A 12,673-nucleotide genomic window follows, 5' to 3' on the forward strand; every position below is an offset into this window, starting at 1 on the left:
GAGGCATATGGTAGGTAAGAAGAGTTTGTTTTTTTTGCTGCATGCTCAAATCGGTGTATTCAACTTGAAATAACAGAGAAACTGTTGGTTTTAGGTGTATAATGATACTAATAGCTTTTGTAGTGCTTGAAAAGACCTTTAAAATGAGCAATACTATAGTCGGTTCGCTAAACTCAGACGCAACTGGCTAGATATTTTAGTCGATAATTTTTTTGTTTTTTGCCAATTTTGCAAAAATTGGCAAAATTATTAACTATTTAGTGATTATTAACTATTTAGTAATTATTTTTTTCCAATTTTACTAAAATTGGCAAAATTACCGAATAAAATATCTAGAAAGTTGCGTCTGAGTTTAGCGAACAGACTATAAATGTCGATTACATTCAAACTAAGCGAGATATTCTGCAAAAAAGTTAATGACTAATGTATTTTAAGAAAAAATGAGAAGTATATTTTAACCCCTCATCCACCAGAATTTAAATATATGGTTTTCCTTCCACAATACTTTTTATTATAGTGTTATTTCTATGTTCAAAAAGTTGGACGGGTTTAAAATGAATGATTTTTGAAATAAATAAGATCAAATTATAGAGTGCATTTATAAATTTTCTTAAAAATCTTTCTTTTTCTCCATGTAACTCGAAAATGATACCTCACAAAAATATAGCGCTTTTTCAGATAAAAATTTCCTTTTTATTTTTCATTACTGTATCTCTTATCATTTTCAAGTTACATGGAGAAAAAGTAAGATTTTTAGCATTCATTTTAAACCCGTTCAACTTTTTTAACATAGAAATAACACTATAATAAAAGGTATTGTAGAAGGAAAACGATGCATTTACATTTTGGTGGATGGGGGTTAAAATTACTTCATTTTTTCTTAAAATACATTAGTTATCAATTTTGTTTGCAGCATATCTCGCTTAGTTTTAATGTAATGGACCTATAATATAGCTCATTTTAAAGGACTTTTCAGGCACTACAAAAGGTATTAGTAGCATTATACATCTAAAATCGACCGTTTCTCTGTTATTTCAAGTTGAATACACCAATTTGAGAATGTACCAAAAAACAAACTATTTTCACCTACCATATCTCTTTTTATATTATAAGTAGAAGATTTATAAAGGCAAGTGTCTCTTTGTTTTTTTATAACCTACAAAAATGTTTAATATAGTTTTTAGTTAGATGCATAGTTTTTAAGGTATTCGCAAAAAACCGTTCGAAAAGGTATTGTTTCGAATATATATTGAAAATGGCCAATTTCAACCACGAATATCTCAAAAAGTATTGAGTTTCCAAAAAAAAATATATAGAACAGTTTTTGCTTAGAACTAGGTTCTCTAGCGAATTCCGTGGTAATTTTAACCAAAAAATTTTCCACCCTTAAGAAGGGGTGGGAACCACCCCAAAAGCACACATCGGCATAGGGTAGACTTTGAATTATGAGATAAGTAGAGGCTAGGCCCAAAATTTCATTAAAATCCATGCAGTAGGATAGAATTCGGAGGTAATATCCTATTCTCGCTCCCATTGACTGGCGTATTACTCCGTGGTGTCACAACCCTTCTTGGGTTTTAGCGGACTCGACAACATGCCTCCACTCTTCTGTGTCTTGAGAAATCTCTACCCAATTCTCCAGGCCCATAGCTTTCAGGTCTTCTGCTATATTATCTCGCCACCGGAGTCGAGGGCGTCCGCGTGGTTATCTTCCAAGTGGGACTTACTACCATATTAGATTGGTACCTACGTCTAAAATACTACGATGGGGAAGGTAAGGGACTGTCCATTAATCACGTGAGGCTCAAAAGGAGGGGAGGGGTCCATAAAAAATCACGAAATGTCACAATACACGTGATATAGGGTGTCTTAAACCTCAAAATGTATCACCAAGGGTGGAGGGGGTTAAAAATGCCAAAAAAACATCACGTGATTAATGGACGGGCCCTAACGGGAAACCACCCCATTAAACTCTCTAGTAAAGTCATCGTGGCATCAGTTAGTGAAACGAATAATATTACTGATAATGGACTGCGGAACTCAAGAACCGGAAGGGGAAGGAATACACAATTAAACCACAGGGCTTCCGAGGTCGCAAACCAACGAAATCCTTGTAAACAAAACATCACCAGAGGTAAGATGAAAATGAAGAATCCGTATACAATAGCTACCTGGAATATAGAAACTTTACCGTAAACTTATCTTTAAAAACCAATAATAGAGGACAGGGAAACGTGAAGCACATAATATATCAATCATACACTACACATATGCAACACATAATACATAAAACTTAACTCACAACTTTTTTACCACAAAAACTCATGATTACAAACACTTCCAAACATAGAATCACATAACACACAGAATTATTGCACAAATAAGGTACTAATCCGACAATGACTGCAGACAGCAGTTACAGTTGTCACCATGATAGACGTCATCACTTTGCACTATTAATTTGTATAATTATTATTAGCAACTGACGTTCTGCCGGACAGCAGTTGCAGTCAGATGTCGGAATCAGTCTCATACAAATTAATAGTGCAAAGTAGTGACATCTGTCACGGCGACAACTGCAACTGACGTCTGCAGTTGCCGTCTGCCGTTGTTGTCGGAATCGTACCTAAACAAAGAACAATTAGAAGGTAGAATAATAGGGAATCAAATATATTAGGTTTGTTCCAACAAGCGGCCAAACCAATCAGAAACTATCAGGGAACACTCGAATAGTCGACCAGCGCGAATAGAGGGGATAGCACTGATGACTGTTCTCTTATGTTCTCTCACTGACCAACTGTTTGCTGACGATTTCTGACTAGTTTACTGTTTGTTGGATAGAGAGATATAACAGACCTTATATCTCTCTATCTGCTGAGATGCTGCCTACTTTCTGTCTGTTACCTACAGTCCCTGGCCATATTATTATGACCACCTATGAATTTTTATAAAAATCAACTATTCCACTAAGTATATTTCGTTTAAAAATTATTTTTAAATTTAATTTTGTTATGTAATGTTAATGTTATACATTAACTATAATATATTTAATAATAAACAATAATAAAATATTTGAAAACATTACATATTTGTATATTTTTTATTATTATATTGAATTTCTGACCTTAATCCCATAGAAAATATTTGGGAGCTTTTAAAATGAGAAATTTCCAGTGAAAAGGTCACCAACTTTGTTTTGATTAAAGAACTAATAATCATTAGAGCCACAATGACAACTTGAAGCAAAGCGAATTTAACTACAGTAATCCCTCTTCAACCCTATTCACAAGAAGGGAGACAAACAAACAAATATGTCGGAACTATAGAGGAATATCGTTAATTAATACAACATAAAAGATTATATCCATAATACTGTTTAGAAGATTAACTCCATACGCAGAGGAAATAATAGGCGACTACCAAAGCGGATTCAGACCGGGAAGGTCGACTATAGACCAGATCTTCGTCCTACGCCAGGTGTTGGAAAAAAACTGGGAATTCAACCGCGATGTACACCAAATCTTCGTGGACTTCAAACAAGCTTACGATTCTGTTAGCAGAGAAGCATTGTGGGAGACTATGGTAGAAATGGGAGTACCTGGAAAACTGGTACGATTAGCAAAGGTGAGCACGGAGAACGCTTCCGCACGAATCAGAGTCGGCAGCAACACGTCGGAGGAATTCCTCATTGACACCGGACTTAAACAAGGAGATCCTCTCGCCCCCCTGCTGTTTAACTTCGCACTGGAACATGCAGTAAGGAAAGCTCAGCCACAACTGACAAACGGATTTGCCGCCCAAGGATCAAAAATACTATTAGCCTTTGCAGATGACGTGGACACAATTGCACAATCCACCAGAGATGCAAAAGAAGTTTTCACCCTATTGGAGAACGGAGCCAAGGAAGTTGGTCTTAAGGTCAACGAGGACAAGACCAAGTACATGGTGGTTACGAAGAACCCAAGACCAAGGGTTAGACAAAACGTAACAATTAATGAATACAATTTTGAAGTCGTCAAAGAATTTAAGTACTTGGGAGCGATCATAACATCTGAAAATAACTATGAAAAGGACGTGGCAGCCAGGATTATTGCAGGAAACAGGGCATATTACTCGTTAAGGACCCTACTTAAATCAAAAATACTCTCAAGACCAGCAAAAATAAGAGTATATAAGACAATAATTCGTCCCACAATAACGTATGGAAGCGAAACCTGGACTCTGAATCAGCGGGAAACAACAAAATTACTGGTACTTGAAAGAAAGATACTGCGGACTATCTATGGGCCTTGCAGAGAAGAGACAACAGGAGAATGGAGAAGAAGACACAATGATGAACTCCAGACAATATACGGAGATGAAAACATAGTACGCTACATTAAATCAAACAGAATACGATGGGCGGGTCACGTACTAAGATCAAGTGACGAAAGACTTCTAAACGCCACATTCTGGGAAAGGCCCGTTGGAAAAAGGTCAGTTGGTCGCCCAAGAAAGAGATGGAAGGACGCAGTAACCAGCGATCTACGCAAAATGGGAGTACAGCAATGGGAAATAGCTGCTCAGGACCGACAACAATGGAGGGAAATAGTAAACGCGGCCAAGACTCACATAGAGTTGTAGAGCCAAATGATGATGATGAATCCCTCTTCAACCGCGGGGGTTACGTTCCGAAGAGAAAGGTGCGGTTGGTGAAACCGTGGTTGGCGAGGGATCCACGATCCAAAGAAGAATATGACATATAATCCCAATAATTTGGATACGTATATTAGTACATAGAAAGAAATTTGATGAAATTGCATATCTGTGAAATAGTATTGTCATATCAACAAAAATAAAGACGCTGAGATCAGCGTCTAGATTCGCCGGTATTTTAAACCTTCCGGACTATAAACTAATTGCCGTAGTACATATTACTACTAAGAACAAGCGCCAGTGGCGTATCATGAGTAATTTAACGCGACTGGTCAAATTATAAAAAATATATAAAAATAATAAAATATTCTCATTAAAGATTCAACAGATATCGCAACCGCGGATAAGTGAAACCGCGGTTTATGAGTCCGCGGATAATCCGCGGTATTAGCGGTAATCATAGTTAAAGGGGGCTGAACAAAATATTAAAAAACTATAAATATGTGATATTTTCAAATGTTTTATGGCTGTTAATTTTAACTATATTATATATAGCAATAAAACATTTGAAAATGTCCCAGATTTATATATTTCCTAATATTTTGTTGAGCCCCCTTTAACTTTGATTACCGCTAGTACCCGTCTGGCAGACTTTGAATGCAGTTAAAGTCACTTTGCTTCAATTTGTCATTGTGTTTCCAATGATATATTAGTTCTTCAATCAAAACAATTTTGTTTGTAACCTTTCCACTTTAAATTGCTGATTTTAAAAGCTCCCAAATATTTTTTACGTGATTAAGGTCAGGAATTCAACAAAATATTAAAAAGTATATAAATATGCAATATTTTCAAATATTTAATTGCTGTTTATTATTAAATATATTATAGTTCATGTATAACATTAACATTACATACAGTCCGAAAAATAAAAGAATACACATGAACGATCACATCAATCACTTATTTTGTATTTGCTGTCTTTTTCTATAACAAACGTTTGTTATTTATAGAAAAAGACAGCAAATACAAAATAAGTGATAGATGTGATCGTTCATGGGTATAGGGCTTTTTCATCGATTGTCATTTGTTTCGAGCTTCATCATACATCGAGTTTCGTCACATAATATTAATATATCTACGTCATACGTCTTTGGTTTGTATCATTGATATATACCAATAACGTATGACGTAGATATATTAATATTATGTGACAAATGACAGAAGCTCGAAACAAATGACTGTGAATGAAAAGCCCTATCTTTCATTTTTCCGACTGTAACAATATTAAATTTAAAAATAATTTTTATAAAAATTCATAGTTGATTTTTACAAAAAATCATAGGTGGTCATAATAATATGGCCAGGGACTGTATTTATTTTATAAATCGGAAATAACATACTTGTTAATGAGTTAATTCAAGACACTGTATCGCAAGCTATTCACTCTATCTGTATTAGTCAAGCAGTATTAAAAACTAAACTTTCTAGGCCACACGATCTTATGGGGTAAAACGGCACACTTACTGACACAACACAGTGCGGTTACCTTAATGTGCGCACCCGGACATAGCGGAAGTGCTGGGAACGAGCTTGCCGAAGATAACGTTTCGAGACAAGGAACGCATGCCTCATCTCTAGGAACAGAAGTTTTACGTGCTTTGTCCAATAGGTGTATTAGAAAGGAACTGCCTAGCTGTAAACAAATTAAATGATGGTGAAAATAAGTCTAGTTCAAGAGCTCTGTTAATTTGCTGAACATCAATTTTCTTCATAGAGCTTACTAAAGTCCTGTCCTTTGTAGTTACAGGCCACCAAATATAGGAAAAAAATGGTTTAGAGAGTTCTATACATGGGAGGTGAACATACCCATTGTTATGTTTTGTATCATTGTTAGTGGTAAACAATTCCGTTGTATAAAATTTATTTATGCGTAGATAGATTTATTTAACTACTTTACAAAAAATATTGGTTGTAGCAAGTCAAAAATACATAGTATACAGTGAGAGGGTGCGCTAATAACCGGCAAAATAACGGAAAAGACGAAAAATAAATTTCGTTGTGAAATAAAAAGAGAAGGAACGAATAGAGGTGAGAAATTATCAATAAAGACATATAAATTTACAATATATTGATAGTTTCTCACCTTTAGACGTATCGGAGTCAAATTGTCACAAGAGAATTTCATAAAATTCTCCCGTCACAGTGGCAGTTGCCAAACTCCTCCGATACGTCTAAAGGTGGGAAACGATCAATATAATGTAAATTTATAGGTTTCTATTGATAATTTCACACCTCTATTAGTTTCATCTCTTTTTATTTCACAACGTATTGTGCTTTTCGTCTTTTGCGTTATATTGCTGGTTATTAGCGCACTCATCACTGTATAAAAAAGTAATATAAAACGTACCTAACTTATAAATATCATAAACAAGAACACAGATGAACAGAAAATATTTTGTGGCAGAGTCACAGTAAGCAGTTCAGTGGATGTTCTGCAGTGAGTCATTATATTCATCTGAGCAGTAAAAGCAAAGTTTTAGCAGATATTTTTTCATAACTTTTTCGAAACTGTTGTAGATACTTTACACGATGCAACTAACTGCGCAATTATTTGCACAATTTCTTGCAGCAATATAAATTGCATCGTGTCATACTAAAATTGCACAGAAAAGCTGCAACTTGTTGCAGCAACTTCTTGCTTTTTTAAGGCTACACTGTTTATTTTTACTTTTCTGCTGTCAACAAATAAAAGTTTTGATGACATTGACATTCTGTCATCCTAAATTTCAAACCAAATAATTTTTTTACAAAACTAGAGGAACTCTTTACCAATTTCACGCTTCACAGATAATATTATTCTGGTGGATAACTTTAATTATGCAACATAGGGATTAAAAAAAACTATTTTCTATTTTTATTTCTTTAAACTTGTTTCCTTTTTTAAATGAATTATGTAAATGAAACATGTATTATATACTTGGATTAGGTATTAATTGATTTTGTTATACTTAATACATAATATTATAATTTTCTCAAATTATAATCTAACATCTTTAATCTAATATCTGATAACTCTACTCAAAAAATTACATTTAATTTATAAAAACAACATAACCTAAAATTTATGCTATTTTGTCAAAGTCTCTGTCTATTTCATATCAGTTTATGCAATTGTTTGCACCATGTAATCACTTTATACGCTCTGAGCTTCGCTGGTGGCGCTCCTAGCGGATTACTGGAATTATCTTGCACCGGTAATTTTTAAATTTAATATTTAATTGTTATCGCTTAACATTTACAACGCAAAAAATTAATTAAATTGTAATCGATTTTTTTAAGATTTTGCTAATCATTTTGACGTTCTATTGATAAAATATGAATTTCTTACTTCGGATACTTTCACAATTATCGTGTAGATGGCGCTAAGATTTTTAGATTAAATTATAATTACATATTACTGAACATTAAAAAAACTTAAATTCAGTATTTAAAACGTAAGTATATTTAAGGTAAAAATATATACCACAGCTTTGACCAACTAATATTTTTTATAATTAATGTTTTTAATTTTAATTTTACATTAGTCACTTTGACATTTATGTCAAATTTCCGGTAAACGTTTACAGACTTGCCACTACTGGCGCTCGAGAATTTGTAAATATCCCCTCTACGTATGAGCTCACAGCGGATAGGGCTTTTCATCGATTGTCATTTGTTTCGAGCTTCTGTCATATGTCACATAATATTAATATATCTACGTCATACGTCTTTGGTTTGTATCATTGGTACATGCCAATAACGTATGACGTAGATATATTAATATTATGCGACACATGACAGAAGCTCGAAACAAATGACTGTGAATGAAAAGCCCTATTGCAGAAAGTTAGTTGCAACTTATTGCACAAGCTTCGCTGTTTAGATGAATGGTAATTCAACGTAAGTTTCCAAAAAACAGAATATTTAGTAAAAAAAAACAAGTTTTTAATCTGGTAGGATGTAGAGTAACATTTTTGGACGTTGTTTTATGTGCTATTAGATTGAAAACTTAGTTTTTGCTAGCAGTTGCCGCTAGGGCATCCCTGCCATTTCGTTCGTTGCAATCCGTGACTGCACGCCGGGGTTTGTCCTAGTTGGGTCAGAGAGAGCAGCATATGTACCTCCTGATGAGAACTAATAAGTTTCGAAACCGGTAGAGGTGCTTGCGGCACTCTCTGATTGAACTGGAATAATGATGCGGCTGTAGTTTCGTGTTGCAACGAAATTGAAAATGGTTATTCATTTTTGAAGAATATTTAGTGTTCAACTCGGAAGCTAATTTTGAGGTTGTGAATGGCAAGAACACAGGTAAACTCATTTAAATATCTATGAGCACTTTTTGACAACAGATGGGCTAGGACAAGAAGAAATTAGATACTTAATAGAACAGTGAAAAATGTAATTGTAAGTCTTAATTCAGTATGGTGGGACCGACATATAACAAAGAAACCAAAGATTTGGATTGGAAGAACACTCGTGTACTCTGTAGTAATGCATAGAAGTGAAGCGTGAACTTTAAAAGCTGAACCACGGAGAAAGTTAGATGTAGTAGACATGGACTATTCTCGAAAGAACGCCAGAATTGCCAACGATCAATGATAAAAATACCATAGATAAATTAAATGCCAAAAACACGTTAACTGATAGAATGAAAAGGAAGAGTCTTAAATGGTTTGGACATCTTTTATGGATGGAAGAAAGTAGATGGAACGGTAGAGTATTTAGATGGAAACGGACAGGAAAGCGTAAAAGAGATCAATATTGTCCTGGAGTGGAAATAATAGAAAGGCATTGGAGCGCAAAAATTTGGACGAAATAGGTGCTCAAGACAGGCAAAGATGGTGACTAGATGTGTGAATACGGTTTCAGCTGTTTAAGTCTCCTCATATATACATATATTATGTATAAAAAGGTTTCCGAGGTCCATACAATTATTATAGCTAAAATCAATATTATTACAAGAATTATTATTAAAATTAACCTCACCAGACTTCCGGGTTGATACTCCCGGCGATATTCATAGGGCCCATCTTTCGACGTCCTCTTTGAAGTCATCTTCAAAGCTTCCGAGGTCTTACACGGTTCACTGCAATACTAGTATATTGCACAGATTGAAACGGTTCAAAAGAACGCAATTATTTTGCCTTATCCAGAAACCAAAAATCGTAAATGTATTGTAACATATTTTTGTCTCACCCTGTAGACATAATAATAAATTCAAGGAATTTATTTCTGTCCCGAAAAAACGTGAGTATAATTCAATTGTAGTTTATCCGTCTTGTTAAAAAAGACGTTATTATATTTTACAGTCATAGGTATCTACATTCGATTTCCTGTGTTTAATTTCTCGCCCGTTCAGTTTGTGATGTAAAAACGAGTTACATTGTATTGTAATGGTCTTTGGCTCCACGAATCTTGACAGTTATATACACAATACGTGCTGCGCAATACGTATCAGAGAGCGCGGGTCTTAATTGTGGACTCAGCAATACCTTTCTTGAAAATGTTAGAGCTAAGTGAGGTTCGCTGACATGGCTAAATGACCCTATTGGTTAAAGAGTATAATTCCCTACCAAAGAGGTTGGATTTAGAATGTGTTTTAAATTTCCCTATTGGTGAATAATAAATGTAGGAAGCTTAGATATTTTTTATTGGTAAAAAAAGAGAATTAGGTGACAGAAAGAAGAGGGAATAGAGTTTAGGACAGAGAGCCAAAGTTCTGAGGAAAGACAGTTAAGTTTGATCAGACATGCAGTGAAATCCAGTTTTTTTTTGGTCTGTGCCAAAGTTAGGCTCAGATGTAATCTTGAGTAGATTCTGTAGTGAAAGTAGCAAGAGCGATGTGTTTGTCGTAAATATCATACCGGTATATTCTTGTTATTGTTCCGGTAAAATAAATGGAACAGTGTATCTAGTAGTGGCGTAGAGTATGCCTTTTTCAAGAATAACTTAATTCAAGCATATCGGGACGTGGTTCCCGACCTTTTAACCAAAGATCAATTGTTTAAACAATTTTTTTAATCATTAAAATGATGAAATGCTTCATTAATAATCAAATTAAGCAGTTAATTTTTTAAAAATAAAACAAGACTATGGAATTTTATCTTTCGTATAAAAACAATTTGTGTAATAGTACTTTCGATTAGAAACTGTAAAGTGTTAGTGAAGTGTCGCTCTACCAGAGTTCCAGGAGAGCTACACAAGGCCAGCCAATAGTACAACCGCAGATCATCAGGTATTTGTAACGAACTGTGTAATTCTTTTTCTTCGAACTTTTGAAAACGTGAAGGACTTAATATGTTTATTCACTTCTTGCCATTTCAGTTTGGCTTTTTAACCATTTTTTTTTTCTATAAATAAACAATGAATATGTTTTAAATTTATATGTCTTTTTATTTTGCACAATCTATCTCTGATCCTTATTGTATTGTCATAAAAAATACAGACTACCTCAGACCGCAATGGTAAGTACCGATTTCTATTCAATGGAATGCGATTGCAAGTAGTTTTTTTTTTGTAATTTTTGTATAGGCATATGGTAGTATATTTTGATTTGTTGATAGCGCCCAATAATTAATATTTTTTTCTTAATATTAAATATTATTTCAAAAACTCACTTCCTTAATTCTCTGAGACTGTAACTTACCGGGGTATTACGAAAAGTTATGTAGCACAAAGTTTATCAAGCCTATGACTTAACAATAATGTCTAAGTATATTTTTATGTTTGTTTAATTTGTCGTGCAACAAGATATGTTCACTGCAATACTAGAGTATTGCAGTAAACAGTGTAATGTCTGAGGGCTTAAGAGACTGAGACCTCGGAAGCCCTGAAGATGACATCAGAGACGACGTCGAAAGCTCGGCCCGGTGAAGAGTAGGAGGTCACACATGGGATACTTACTTGTTGGTATCCGTCTTCGGTAGGCGGCAGAGGGGAAACAGTAAACACGTCCACTTCCAAATCCTGCTTCTGATCTGACAGTTTCCTCATAAACTTCGGCATTTTCCAGTTCTTCAATTTCACGGCGTACTTTCCAGAACTAGCCGTACTGGTCGGAGTTTTAATATCATCGGTACAGGAAGAGTCGTTGTTGTTCGGGCTAGTACAGATAGCATCGTCGCTTTCCAGATCTAAGATACTAGGTAAACTGCTCGCCTTTATTTTACATACGTCGGGGGAGAGTAAATGTTGCGATTGTTGTTGTGGTTTTATGTAATTTGAGGAAGTATCACAGGATAGGACGCGAGGACGAGAAGGAGGAGAGGAAGAAGAGTTGGAAGGAGGTGAGATGAAGAGCTGGAGAGAGTTGGCGTACTTCTGGCGACCTTCGGCTCGAAAGGATCCGCTGTATGATGGTGTTTTGTCGGTTTTTCGACCCAAGATAAAGTATGTTCTTAATCCTAAAAATAAAGTATTCATTTAAAAAATTACGTATTTCATTCTTTAATAAAATATAGTTAGTAGGCTAGAAATGTTATACCGGGTGGTGAATCGTCAAAAAAAGAGCAAAAAACAACACAACACTCGAAAAGGTTGATAGCTTCAACTTATAAAAACCAAAATAGAACAAATACACAACTTTCACAGAGGAAATTCCTTAATTTGGCTCCACGTTGGGCGCCAATCTTGCACAGCTAAACTCGACTTTGGAAAATAAAGGACTTTTTATTTTCAATTATTTACTAACTATATGTATCACATTGTAACATTGTATATTTTCTTCTGTAAATTGTACTATATTTGTAAAAATTGTAATAAATAATTTAGTAGAATTCGTTTTTGCTTATTACATATCTCTTTCCAGTTTCACTTCAAAAGGGTAGTTGGTTTAGGATGAAACAACATAAATTTTATATTAGGAAAGTTTAGTTAATCTATATATTTGTTAATTTGCTGAAGAGTAAGACTGGCGCCCTCCATTTTAGTTTGTTCAGGATCTCTGTCTGGTTTTATTTATCTAATTTCTGTTTTATTCTTCCAGCTCTCCTTCTTTCAC

The 12,673-nt window shown here is 34.6% G+C and overlaps 1 protein-coding gene across 2 annotated transcripts in view; it reads right to left on the reverse strand.

Moving 5' to 3' along the window:
* LOC114327121 (adenylate cyclase type 9) overlaps positions 1-12,673 on the reverse strand; it is a 68,442-nt gene that overhangs the window by 12,017 nt on the left and 43,752 nt on the right. The window contains exons 4-5 of one of the 2 annotated variants that reach the window (XM_050646338.1): positions 11,578-12,077; positions 6,182-6,328 (exon numbers count right to left, since the gene is read on the reverse strand). In XM_050646338.1, coding sequence (XP_050502295.1) covers positions 6,182-6,328; positions 11,578-12,077 — 647 coding nt within the window. The remainder of the gene's footprint in view (positions 1-6,181; positions 6,329-11,577; positions 12,078-12,673) is intronic. The other variant, XM_050646339.1, reaches the window with a different exon arrangement.

The sequence above is a fragment of the Diabrotica virgifera genome, chromosome 3 (assembly GCF_917563875.1).
Source record: "Diabrotica virgifera virgifera chromosome 3, PGI_DIABVI_V3a".
In the NCBI taxonomy this organism is placed as follows: domain Eukaryota; kingdom Metazoa; phylum Arthropoda; class Insecta; order Coleoptera; family Chrysomelidae; genus Diabrotica; species Diabrotica virgifera.